Source organism: Ostrinia nubilalis, chromosome 22 (assembly GCF_963855985.1).
Source record: "Ostrinia nubilalis chromosome 22, ilOstNubi1.1, whole genome shotgun sequence".
Classification (NCBI taxonomy): domain Eukaryota; kingdom Metazoa; phylum Arthropoda; class Insecta; order Lepidoptera; family Crambidae; genus Ostrinia; species Ostrinia nubilalis.
In genome coordinates this window covers 10,488,315-10,500,707 of record NC_087109.1, presented here as the reverse complement: position 1 = coordinate 10,500,707, position 12,393 = coordinate 10,488,315, and the positions used below count along the sequence as shown (strand labels likewise).

Genomic DNA, 12,393 nt, shown 5'->3' with positions numbered 1-12,393 from the left:
CAGACCCTGGAAAAAAATACATTATAACAAATATTAAGTAGGTATCGAAACTAAAAGTCCTACACAAAATTTATGAATAATTCATAGCCTGACGGATTAGCAAGCTGAAGTGGCAATGAGCTGGACATAGTACGCAGAACTGACGTCCGATGGGGCAGCAAGGTTCTGGAGTGGATGCCACGTACAAACGCAGCGTATGACGTGACGTCCACCCATAAGGTGCATCGGTGACTTATCATAAAGGCGCTGGATGCAGGCCGCTACCAACCGGTCAACGTGGAAGTTATTGGGAGATGCCTATGTTTAGTGGACGTCCTGAGGCTGTAATGATGATGACACATCTTTTTTGCTAAATCGCACTTAATACGACTGCTATAACTTGCTATAAGTCCTGGGCAGGAGAATCCTTTATTGAGCTGTAATTCCCATCAAGCGAAGCTCGTAACTGTGCGACTCGGGCATAAGGTCCGATATTCGATTCCCAGCTGGGTCGGGCTAAGTAGTGGGCGTTACAGTGCTAACGTTTTATTGTGCGTATAACACCTGTCGGCCGCTCCTTGGGGCAGATCTAAGGACGTGCGGGATAGACGCGTATTTGCTATTTCTAATTGCATAACAATTACTTATACCACAAATATTTAGTAGATCCCAAAAATCATAACTTGTACACAGAGAAACATGGGTTGACCAACGATCTGATGAAAGTCGGAGGAAGAACCTGGATGTGGCAGCGCAGGCCGGTTGTGGAAATCCTTGGACTTTGTCCAGCTGTGGACGTCCTTTAGATGAAACGAATAAACGAACACAGTACTACTACTTTGAGTTTAATAAGAAACGCGATTAATTTACTTAGTTAAGCTTTTTGTACAAATACGGTAGGTAATTCTCTGGCAACTAGTGGTCAATTAGGACTTGTTTATTTACTACGTGTTTTCCCGAGTGAATTCCGAATAAAAGGAAATCTCTTCAATTAATAAAATCCTTTTAAGTAGGACTATACAAAATCCTCTCTAATCTTTATGTACCTAGAGATTGAGTAAACCCACAGAAATCCTATATACTTAATAGATTGAGAAAAAAAATACCGGCATTCTCCAGTTCATTGTCCCAACTTTTATCTATACTAATATTATAAAGCTGAAGAGTTTGTTTGTTTGTTTGTTTGTTTGTTTGTTTGTTTGTTTGTTTGTTTGTTTGTTTGGTTGAACGCGCTAATCTCAGGAACTACAGGACCGATTTGAAAAATTCTTTTTGTGTTGGATAGCCCGTTAGTTCCTGAAGGCTTTAGGCTATATATTATCATCACGCTAAGACCAATAGGAGCGGAGCACCAATGAAGAATGTTTCAAATCAGTGATTTTTTTCCTTTTAAGAGCTGACGCTGCGTAAACGGTTAAAGTTTCGCAAAAATCATGTATCACAGGATTGTTCCCCTTTAAAAGTTCTAAAAAAAAGTCCGCGATAGTATATGTCTATCTTTTAAGGTTGGCTCATAGTAACCCTTTTTATGCAAAAAGAAATCTGTTTTATATTAATACATTATTTGCGGAGGTTTTTTCATAAACATGATATTAATCCTTATCCAAATAAATAAGTTATTCATCACAAGTATTTAATTTTAAACATACTTGGCCTTTACACCATTCGATTTCAATAAATATCTTAGGAGATATCGCAGTTTTAAAATATCATCGCAGCAAAATACTGATCAAGTACTGCGCGCGCCACTGATATATCAATGCACAGCCTAAACCGCTGATCGTAGAGACCTGAAACTTGGACGGTGTGTTCTTTGTAAGACGTAAGCATCTGATAAGAAAAGATTTTCCAAAATTCTACCCCTAAGGAGGTAAAAAGGGGGGGCAAAGTTTGTATGGGATAACGAGATTCCTTCGTTCAATCTACTTCAAATTTCGCATAAGCATTCTATAACAGAATTAATGGAAGATGTGTTTCGTATTTTAGTGAAATGCACCCCCTAACTATGTTAAAAAGGGGTAGAAAGTTATTTTAGTGGTGATTTGCTTCAAAGTTGATATTAATTACTCATTAGTGCATTTTTTTTACAATCATGTCATGTTAAAGACTATCATACTCTAGGGGCCTCCACTTAACCTCGGAGTGGGTGCCCGCTGCGTGCGCTCGCCTAACAATGCATAGTAATGCATGACGGTCATGCCGCGGGCACCTGCTTCGCTGTATATACATAAACTCATTTTCGCGCGAGAGTTTTGGCGGAGGCCCTTGAGGTCGTAGGAGTAGTCTTGAGGAAAAGCTCCTTCTCCCACGGCCAGTGGCATGCTAGAAGCTTGGTGATTCTAGCACCCGTAGGAAAATAAAAAAAAATTTTACCAATAATACTGCGGTAGGTGTAGTTTTCGATTTCGTTGTAAAAAGATAATACCACCGAGTAACTTTCACCGGATCAAAGGCCGAGCTGCATATTCATAAAATATAAGAAAAAATTATTTTCATGTTTATAACCTTTAAGATTTTTATATTTTATAAGTATTCAAACATTTAGATAATAACGTTAAAAACATTTAAAAATCGTATGAGAACGTTTTCGACTTCTCCGCGGACGAAGTCGCGGGCAAAAGCTATTTGTAAAATAATTAGACTAAATTATTAAAAGTGCCTACCCAAAGTCATTATTCCACGCGGACGAAGTCGCGGGCACAGCTAGTAAATCTATATATATTTTCAGAGTACTAAGCTTTCTCTCCAGAACTGCATAGAACCAAATTGAAACAAACTGTTGTATTACCATGAAATATTCCCAGCTGTTGGACTTAGACATGTAACTGTAGGACTTCAACAATACGCGACTATCGGATCCTGCGGCCGTTGGGAGTCCACCGGGACGCGGGAAAAATTCTAAACTATCGCGGACCTATGCCGGTCGAATTATTGAGCTATGAATTTTAGAGAAGGCGTTTTGAAACAAAATATTAAGTCTCTTGAATTGTCTTTAAATAAAGTACTTACACTACGGCTGACATTACTGCTAGACTGGAACTGATGAACGCCAGACCTAGGTCATTAAATAAAAGCTGAAAGTTTGTCAGCGTATGCTCTCAATATAGATCATCGTGTCTTTAGCAGTTACACTAAAAATATTGTCTGGCAAGGAGTTGGAATTGTCAAAACTGTCTGGCTGATGAGGAAACTACCTACTTCTAATCATTACACAAGTACTAGGTAACATAGTTACATAAAAATAGCTTTTATTGTATATTATGCTATCAAATAAATTTTTAGTATAAAATAAATGACTAATGTTCCCGAAAACTCCTAGTAAGGAGTTTTCGCGAACATTAGTCATTTATTTTATACTGATGTAGTAACATCAGTCAAGCGGTAGGAGTGTAGGGGGGTCTACAGCAGGTTATGTGAGATTTCTTGACCATTGGCAATCAGCCCCATTTATAACAGTTAAACGTTTCTGCCTTTCTATCTTTCCATGCACCAAGTTCACTCACTAAAACTATCCCTCACGGGACGACTTATTCCAAGACCGACGTGCCACCTCCAATTTTCCCACATCCGAGTCCCCCGTTCGATTCCCCCGCGGGTCATACCAGAGCCGGCCATCGACAGCAGCTCAATTTTCCCCTAGCGTGACGTTGAAATGCCGTATCCATACGCTAGTTGAGATCGTACTTAAGTAGCGGGATGAAAGTAAGCTGGGTTTGGTGCTTGGGTCTTGAGCTAACTTTATTGTGAATGGGCTAGTAAATGGTTTAGTGGTGTTAATATGGTGGAATTGGTGGATTGGTGCCGTATTTGTTTTGTTTTGAGAAAGTAAGATCGACAGTAATTCAAGATAACCATTACATCACCAAGACATCTATGTAGTTGTATGGTAGGCATTGGTAGGTGGTATTTTACAATAAAAAATGAAATGAAAGTTGGATACTCGATGGACCTACGATTTGGTAAAGGCTGCAGTAAGCAAAACCTCGATGCGGGCAACGCAACGTTTTTTAAATCCGTGGGGGGTGCGAGGCTTTTGTCAAGCAATGACGTTAGGTTGAAAAACAAAAGAAACATAATAAGACACTCACACTGACGTTCTTCCTCACGATAATAGCGACGCCGCCGCCGCGGCCGGGCTTCGCCCCAGCAGGCCGGGGGACCCGCCCCACCAGGCACTTGTCTTGCGACCTGAACGCTTTGGTCTTGGACGGCTCGCTCTCTTCGTCGTCATCCGTTGAATCTAGAATTGAGAAGCAGGTGTTATTTAAGATTGACTGTCTTGGGTGGGATTTGAACCCACAATAGGTCTAAAACGGTCAACTGCCTCTGTGGTCTAGTGGTATGACCACCCCGGGTTCGATTCCCAGTGGGGGCAGATTTTTCTGTTCGGTTTGGTTGGTGGTAGGGCTTGTTCTAAATCCGCCTGGCTAGCTACCACCATCTTACCGAAGTCTGTCGCCATGACAACAATGTTAACAGCGTTGTTGTGTTCCGGCAGTTAGAGGTAAGATAGCCAGTTCCTCCGTGGTTGAGGATTCCGGGTGAAGCTCGCTTCCACCTCCGGCCTGATCGTCACTTACCATCAGGTGAGATACAGGCCAAGAGCTGCCTAGTCTAGTTGTGGATAAAAAAAACGCATAACTCAGTCATCGTCTGCGTTATGGAAGCGGCACGGGAGGTGTGACATTGACATATCATGACGTGACAGGGCATGCAAATCTGAAGTCTCACTGACGTTTGACCGTTACAAAATCCTCCCGTACCGCTCTCATACCTCAGACACTGAGTTAAGCTCTAGACTTGTAATACTTAAAATAGTGACTTTCATGAAATGGCACGGCACATAACAAAGTACAAAATGCAAACTTAAGACAATGTGCCATTATCTCCCAGTCAACCTTTTAGCATGTTTAATGCAAAAGTCCTATTAACATAACTGATATGGTATACTAAATTAGAAACTAAACCGATGTTGTGGTTGAGGACTCCCGGAGATCACTTCCACCTTCAGCCTGATCATCACTATCCATCAAGTGAGATGCAGGCCAAGAGCTTTTTTTATTCCGTTGTAGATAAAAAAAACATTGTCAAACTAAAGACACACTCTCCGAAGGGACCCCGATCACATCCCTAAGCAGGCTCTGAATTGGAATCCCCAAGGAAAACGCAAACGTGGTCGCCCCAGGCAAACTTGGCGGCGCACTGTAGCGGACGAGGCGAAGAAGATCGGCAAGACCTGGAGCGAGATCAAGCGCGATGCTCAAGACCGAACGCGATGGAGGACTGTTGTGGACGCCCTCTGCTCCACATAGGGGACATAGGACCTTTAAGCTAAGCTAAACTAAAGACATAGCCATCAAAAATAGGTTACGTAAGATGAAAAAAAAAACAAAAGATTTCTTGACTCGTGAAGGATTTGAACCTCCGCCCTCCGATGGTCAAGTGAAAGCTTATATCGGCGCTCTAACCTACTGAGCTAACGAGTCTTGCTCGACGCGGACCAAAACTGGCTTGGCGTCCAGAAATATGACGTCACACACCAGTTGATTCATTCAATGAGTAAGCTTACAAATCGACGAGGGTAGAAAGAAAAGTGAACTTTATTGTGTCGGCACAAGTATTACTCTGGAATATCACAAAGCTTTGTTTTGCTATTGTAACGCCAATCATCGATCAAGTACAGTCGCGAGCAAATGAGAATAACATTTTCGTTGCAGAATAGTACTTAATGCATTGAATTAAGAAGTACAATTTTTAGATAATAAAATTATAGCCTTAAATCAAAAGAATGCATTTATATCACAATATCCTACCATGTTTTGTAAGACTGGTAATGTTTTGGATTAACAAGCGTATTAATTAATAAAAGCAAATAAATTATTTTTTTATTTTGTGGTGACACCATCCAAACAATACTAAAAGGTTAACTTCGTTACCTACACGTAAGAATAACGTTAAAAAAACATAACCCTCCTTCTGGCGCTGTCAGGTAAAAAGACAACTGTATTGAAAACCTTCTATTTTTTAAAGTTGTTTAAAAACAAAAAGTAATTATAATTTGACTCGTGAAGGATTTGAACCTCCGCCCTCCGATGGTCAAGTGAATTTTTATATCGGCGCTCTAACCTACTGAGCTAACGAGTCTTGATATTTGAGGACGAAAACTGGCTTTGTTTTGGACTAAATGACGTCACACACCAGTTGATTCATTCAATGAGTAAGCTACGATTCGAAGAAGGTAGAAAGAAAAGTGAACTTTATTGTGTTGGCACAAGTATTACTCTGGAATATCACAAATCTTTGTTTTGCTATAGTCGCGAGCAAATGAGAATAACATTTTCGTTGCAAAATAGTACTTAACGCATTGAATTAAGAAGTACAATTTTTAGATAATTATAGCCTTAAATCAAAAGAATGCATTTATATCACAATATCCTACCATGTTTTGTAAGACTGGTAATGTTTTGGATTAACAAGCGTATTAATTAATAAAAGCAAATAAATTATTTTTTTACTTTGTGGTGACACCATCCAAACAATACTAAAAGGTTAACTTCGTTACCTACGTAAGAATAACGTTAAAAAAACATAACCCTCCTTCTGGCGCTGTCAGGTAAAAAGACAACTGTATTGAAAACCTCCTATTTTTCAAAGTGGGTGAAAAACAAAACTAATAATTATAATTTGACTCGTGAAGGATTTGAACCTCCGCCCTCCGATGGTCAAGTGAATTTTTATATCGGCGCTCTAACCTACTGAGCTAACGAGTCTTGATATTTGAGGACGAAAACTGGCTTTGTTTTGGACCAAATGACGTCACACACCAGTTGATTCATTCAAGAAATGAGTAAGCTACGATTCGAAGAAGGTACTAGAAAGAATAGTGAACTTTAATAAGATTGGCACAAGTATTACTGTAGAATAATTCTAAAACTGAAGACTGGAAGGCTGGAAGACGTAGCGTGGGCAGGCTTCCTACTAGGTGGACCGACGATCTGGTAAAGGTCGCGGGAAGAGCCTGGATGCGGGCAGCGCAGGACCGTGCATTGTGGAAAACCTTGGAGGAGGCCTTTGTCCAGCAGTGGACGTCATTTGGCTGAAACAAACGAACGAATTCCAAAACTCAATTTGTTATTATAATGCCAGTCATCAATCAAGTACAGTCGCGAGCAAATCAAACAATACATTTTCGTCGGAAAATCGCATTTACTTACGCTTAATAATAAGCTATTGTTTTTTTAGAGAATCTCTTTGGCTTAATAAATCAAGAATGCATTTATATCACACAATACTAGCATGTTTGTAAGACCAGACTGTGACAATGTGATAGATACAACCGTAATTAGTAAAAACCAATGAGTTATTCTTTATTTTGTGGTGACACAATCCAAACAATACTAACTTACGTAAGTTTAACGTAAAAAAACATAACCCTCCTCCTTTTTGCAGTAGGTTAAAAAACAAAAAAATAATAATAATTTGACTCGTGAAGGATTTGAACCTCCGCCCTCCGATGGTCAAGTGAATTTTTATATCGGCGCTCTAACCTACTGAGCTAACGAGTCTTAATATATGAGGACGAAAACTGACTTTGTTTTGGACCAAATGACGTCACTACTACGTCACCACACGCATTCAAGATGGGTCGGCCTGTCTGGCTGCATCAATTTTTCGCTCCGTTGAAATGTGAACTTTAACTCTTTGAGCGTAGGACAATTTTACAATGGTAAATACTTTGTTTTTAAATTACATGACCTTGCATCCGAAATAGGATTGTACAAAGTGGTCTAGGCAACCAATATGAGCAATTTATGCGCATGCAAGCGTTATGATAATTTATTACAACTACGACCAAAATAGCTAGATGTGTTCTATCCATAATCAGTTGTGAACAGACAGTTTTTTGTTACTCCATCGCGTAAAACTAAACTTATTTTATGCGATTTTATAATTCAAACTATTTACAACTACGTCAGATTAGGACAGCATTTAGGTATCATTTACATATTATAATATATCGAAATCCAAGTGATGAAATCATAGGTTTTTAGATTTCAATTAGCTTATTACATCTAACCAAAATTGGGCGACACCGCGACGTAATAAGGCACAGTGCCATCTCTTTGCCACTTTTAGAACTAATCGCCAAAAGCAGATGTACTAACAATCTTTCTCCTTGTCGTTCTTCAAGATGCCGTGTAACCTGCGTATGCGTTGCCCGCTCCGGCTCCGGTAGTCAGAATCGTCCGGTTCGGACTTGCTGTGCAGTTTGCATTTCTTTTTCTTTATATTGCCGGTAGTGTACTTTAGGATTCTGGAATAATTATAATTTGTTACAAGCTAAAATTTGAAAATAGTAAAATGACCGTTTTTAGGCAACATAGTGGATTTTTTTTTCTCAAAACCTATCGAGTAGGGTATCAAAATAAAGGGTTTCATAAATAGCTAGCATTTTTTATTGACAGTAATTAATACTGTGACAGTGAAACTAACTACACGCACGTGCAAAAAGTTAATGTTATGATCACATTTTTTAAAATTATAAAATGCATACTACTTACTTACGTAAGTATATCATCAACAGAAAGTAAGTAATAGCACAGAATAAATAAATACCCTATGCCCTCTGTGGTAATAGTTTGTGTAATAGATCACTGGTTGGGTTTTTATTGGCGGTCAAGCTGCAGAACCTGGCTACACAGGAGTTGCAGCGGTGGGAACGGGAGGTGGGAATAGTCTATTACTTTTAATTACTCACGAGAATTTCTTCTTCTTCTTCACATTCTCCACCGAGCTGGAGGTTTCTTCTGTCTCATCCGAATCTGTGTACATGTATGGCAGTTTACCCATTTTGGATAATCGAATCAACTCTATGGATTGTATGGACCGGTGGTGAATTTGATGGTGTTGGTGGATTTTTGGTTTAAATATCGGGCAAAATCACATTTTGGTGGTCATTTTAGTTGGTTATGAGTTTTGACGTTTTGACATTTTAATGGCAGCTGTCAGTGTGGTATAGGTTTTATGTGGAAAAAGTTAGGTTTTTAATGTAAAGGATGTTGCACAATAGTTAAGATTTTACGGCCACATTATTTGTTCGTGAGACGCGGATTGTTTTCCAATTTTACAGGGTTCCGTAACTCACATCCACTACAGGGGTCCGTACAAGAAAATTGCTACACAGCACGCAAAGATCTACTCAATTCATTCTCAATGATTACGATAGGTTTTGCTATTTAATCTAAGAAAATACCTTTAGTCCAGTCATTATAGTAAGTTCACCTCGGAATTCGAGATACCCAGCTGTAAGTCTGTAAATACGTGAATATTGACACCCTAAAAGTTGTCTCAAAACCTACATATAGTCCAGTCAATGAATGCCTTAACGACGGTGTAGAGAGAAATCCGTGGAACACAATTTCTGACCTCGGGACTTTATTTAGCCTAGTTAGGTGGTGAACATAGCAAAAGTCCCCGCCCTTAGCCCTTGAGCCGGCGGGGAGAGGGGGGTTTAAAGGTACCACTTTTCGGTTTTTCGCTTAATCCTCGGAAACTATGCATCCTAGTGACATGACTACTATGAACGAAAAAAAGCTTATTCAATTTGCTACAGGTGAGACCGTCAAGTTTTTCTATATCTTGTATAGTTTTTGCGGCATCTGCTCTAGAAGGTCTGTAAAATTGGAAATTTTATTGTTGTCTTACATGTTCCTTTCAGGAGAAAATCGACTAAATCAACATTGAGCAAACACTATAGACATGCGGGAGCATGTTAAGCCTAGTTCCATGGAGGGGACTGCACCGTGCGTATATTTAGACGAACCAATTAGAGCCACTTTTGACTCCTCATCATTCAAAAACTACTGTGCATTAACACTTCAAATTTGGCTCATGTATTGAGACTTGCAAGATATACATCAGCTTCAAATATCATAAATATACCTCAAACGGTTATTTAGGTATTGACGTTCAAAAATCGATATTTAGAGCACTACTATCTATCTATCACATGTGAAATGTTAAAATTTACTGGTTTTTTATTTTTTCCTTTGTATTTACATAACTACCTTTCTGGATGCCAAGTTTGAACCTTCGAGGTCATCTGGAAGTGGTTAGAATTTGGTCTATAGGTCAGACATGTAGATTTTTGGACGTCAATATCTAAAGAACCGTTTGAGGCATATTTATGAAATTTGAAACTGATGTATATCTTGCAAGTCTCAACACATGAGCCAAATTTGAAGAATTAATGCACAGTAGTTTTTGAGTGATGAGGAGTCAAAAGTGGCTCAAAGTGATTCGTCTAAATATACGCACGGTGTAGTCCCCACGCTGGAACTAGGCTTAACATGCTCCCGCATGTCTAGAATGATTGCTCAATGTTGATTTAGTCGATTTTCTCCTGATGGGAACATGTAAGACAAAAATAAAATTTCTAATATTACAGACCTTCTAGAGCAGATGCCGCGAAAACTATACAATTTATAGAAAAACTTGACTATTTCATCTGTAGCAAATTGAATATGCTTTTTTTGGTTCAAAGTAGTCATGTCACTAGGACGCATAGTTTCCGAAGATTAAGCGAAAAACCGAAAAGTGGCACCTTTAAACCCCCCTCTCCCCGCCGGCTCAAGGGCTAAGGGCGGGGACTTTTGCTATGTTCACCTCCTAACTAGTCTAAATAAAGTCCTGAAGTCAGAAATTGTGTTCTACAGTTTTCCATCTATAATGCTTTATTGACTGGACTAATATGGTAGGGTGTAAGCAACTATTAAATTTCAAGGTCAACGGTCATAAAAATCGGTTTTTTGCGCTTTTTTTAGAAATATCTTATTTCCTATGGGTTTTTTGCTATTTGTATTTATTATCAATATTGTAGAATACTAAATTCTCTACAAATTTTGTTTAAAAAATTTTTTTATACGGTGAACCGTTTTCGAGATAGAGGGCGGAGAGCGCGCGGTCACTGCATCACTTCAGGTCAACTTAAGCGGTTTAGATTTTTCATACAAAAGGATTTTCCCGCTAATTCCCGTGGGTATTTCGAGAATTCCTTGTTGTTTACTTTTACTAAGGTACCTACATGCCAAATTTCAAGCGTCTAACTTCCGTTAAGCGTTTAGATTTTTCATACAAAAGGATTTTCCCGCTAATTCCTGTTCCCATGGGAATTCCTAAGTATACTATAACCTGCCCAGGAGTATGAAGAATAATTGTACCAAGTTTCGTTAAAATCCGTCGAGTAGTTTTTGTTTCTATAAGGAACATACAGACGGACAGACAGACAGACAAACATTTTACTGATTGCATTTTTGGCATCAGTATCGATCACTAATCACCCCCTGATAGTTATTTTGAAAATATATTTCATGTACAGAATTGACCTCTACAGATTTATTATAAGTACTAGCGGCCGCCCTCTATCTCGAAAACGGTTCACCGTATAAAAAAATTTTTTGAACAAAATTTGTAGAGAATTTTGTATTCTATAATATTGATAATAAATACAAATAGCAAAAAACCCATAGGAAATGAGATATTTCCAAAAAAAGCGATTTTTGTGACCTTTGACCTTAAAATTTAATAGTTGCTTACACCCTACCATATGTAGGTTTTGAGACAACTTTTAGGGTGTCAATATACAAGTATTTACAGACTTACAGCTGGGTATCTCGAATTCCGAGATTCTTACCTAATTTAAGCTTAAATGACTGGACTACTTGTAATGGTGGTGAAAATACGTAATGAAAAACCATGCCGGAGATCCGCGTACAAGTTCCTTGGAGCACCATTATTTATTTGAACATGGAACAGTGTATAAAAGGCGAATCTATTGCCCTGGCATTCTCTCACAGTCAACCTTTGAGCTAAGCAGAAATTAGAATACGTGCACCGTTCGCATTAAACTTATTTCGTTGCGGGTCCAATGACAGTTTAACTTTCTCCGGGACAAAATTGACCTTCACTGGTTGGGTTTGTATTGGCGGTCAAGCTGTAGATCCTGGCTACACAGGAGTTGCAGTGGTGGGAACGAGAGGTGAAAATATATAATTCGTGCTCTTCACACTAATATTTGCCACTAGCGAGAATCAAACACGTGACCAAGCTGACATATCCATTAATCCATTAGCAATAACGTAACACTTCCATCCTACCCTCAGTTATGGTTAATTTAGCTCCCAATCTACTAATCTATGGTAATAATAGTTCCCTTTAAAGGGTTTGATTAAGTTTCCAAGAAAGGGTATACCATTCGCATTGCTATTGTTTTAGATCCCACTAAGTTTGCTGATCGGATCCCTGATAAGTATACCTATTATTATCTATTATAGGAAGTTGATATGCTTTTAAAACTATTCTTGTAATAATAAGAAAGTTTTTACTATGGATAAAGAAGGATTTAAGTAAACAGAT

At 38.8% G+C, this 12,393-nt stretch overlaps 1 protein-coding gene across 1 annotated transcript; it reads right to left on the bottom strand.

Annotated features, from left to right (window-relative positions):
• Positions 1 to 3,647: 3,647 nt before the first annotated feature.
• LOC135083078 (uncharacterized) lies at positions 3,648 to 8,970 on the bottom strand. The gene is made up of 4 exons (XM_063977843.1): positions 8,738 to 8,970; positions 8,145 to 8,293; positions 4,068 to 4,219; positions 3,648 to 3,731 (listed from the first exon to the last, which is right to left on the bottom strand). Exons 1-4 carry the CDS (start codon positions 8,827 to 8,829, stop codon positions 3,648 to 3,650), a joined length of 477 nt encoding a protein of 158 aa, XP_063833913.1. The 5' UTR covers positions 8,830 to 8,970.
• Positions 8,971 to 12,393: the final 3,423 nt, after the last annotated feature.

Bases quoted from the DNA above. Each gene is read 5' to 3' on its own strand.
- LOC135083078 (XM_063977843.1), bottom strand. From the start codon at position 8,829: ATGGGTAAACTGCCATACATGTACACAGATTCGGATGAGACAGAAGAA. The intron at 4,220-8,144 runs GTTAGTACATCT...TCTCAATTCTAG, and splicing joins GAACGACAAGGAGAAAGATT to ATTCAACGGATGACGACGAA. The intron at 3,732-4,067 runs GTGAGTGTCTTA...ACCATTTACTAG, and splicing joins TCGTGAGGAAGAACGTCAGT to CCCATTCACAATAAAGTTAG.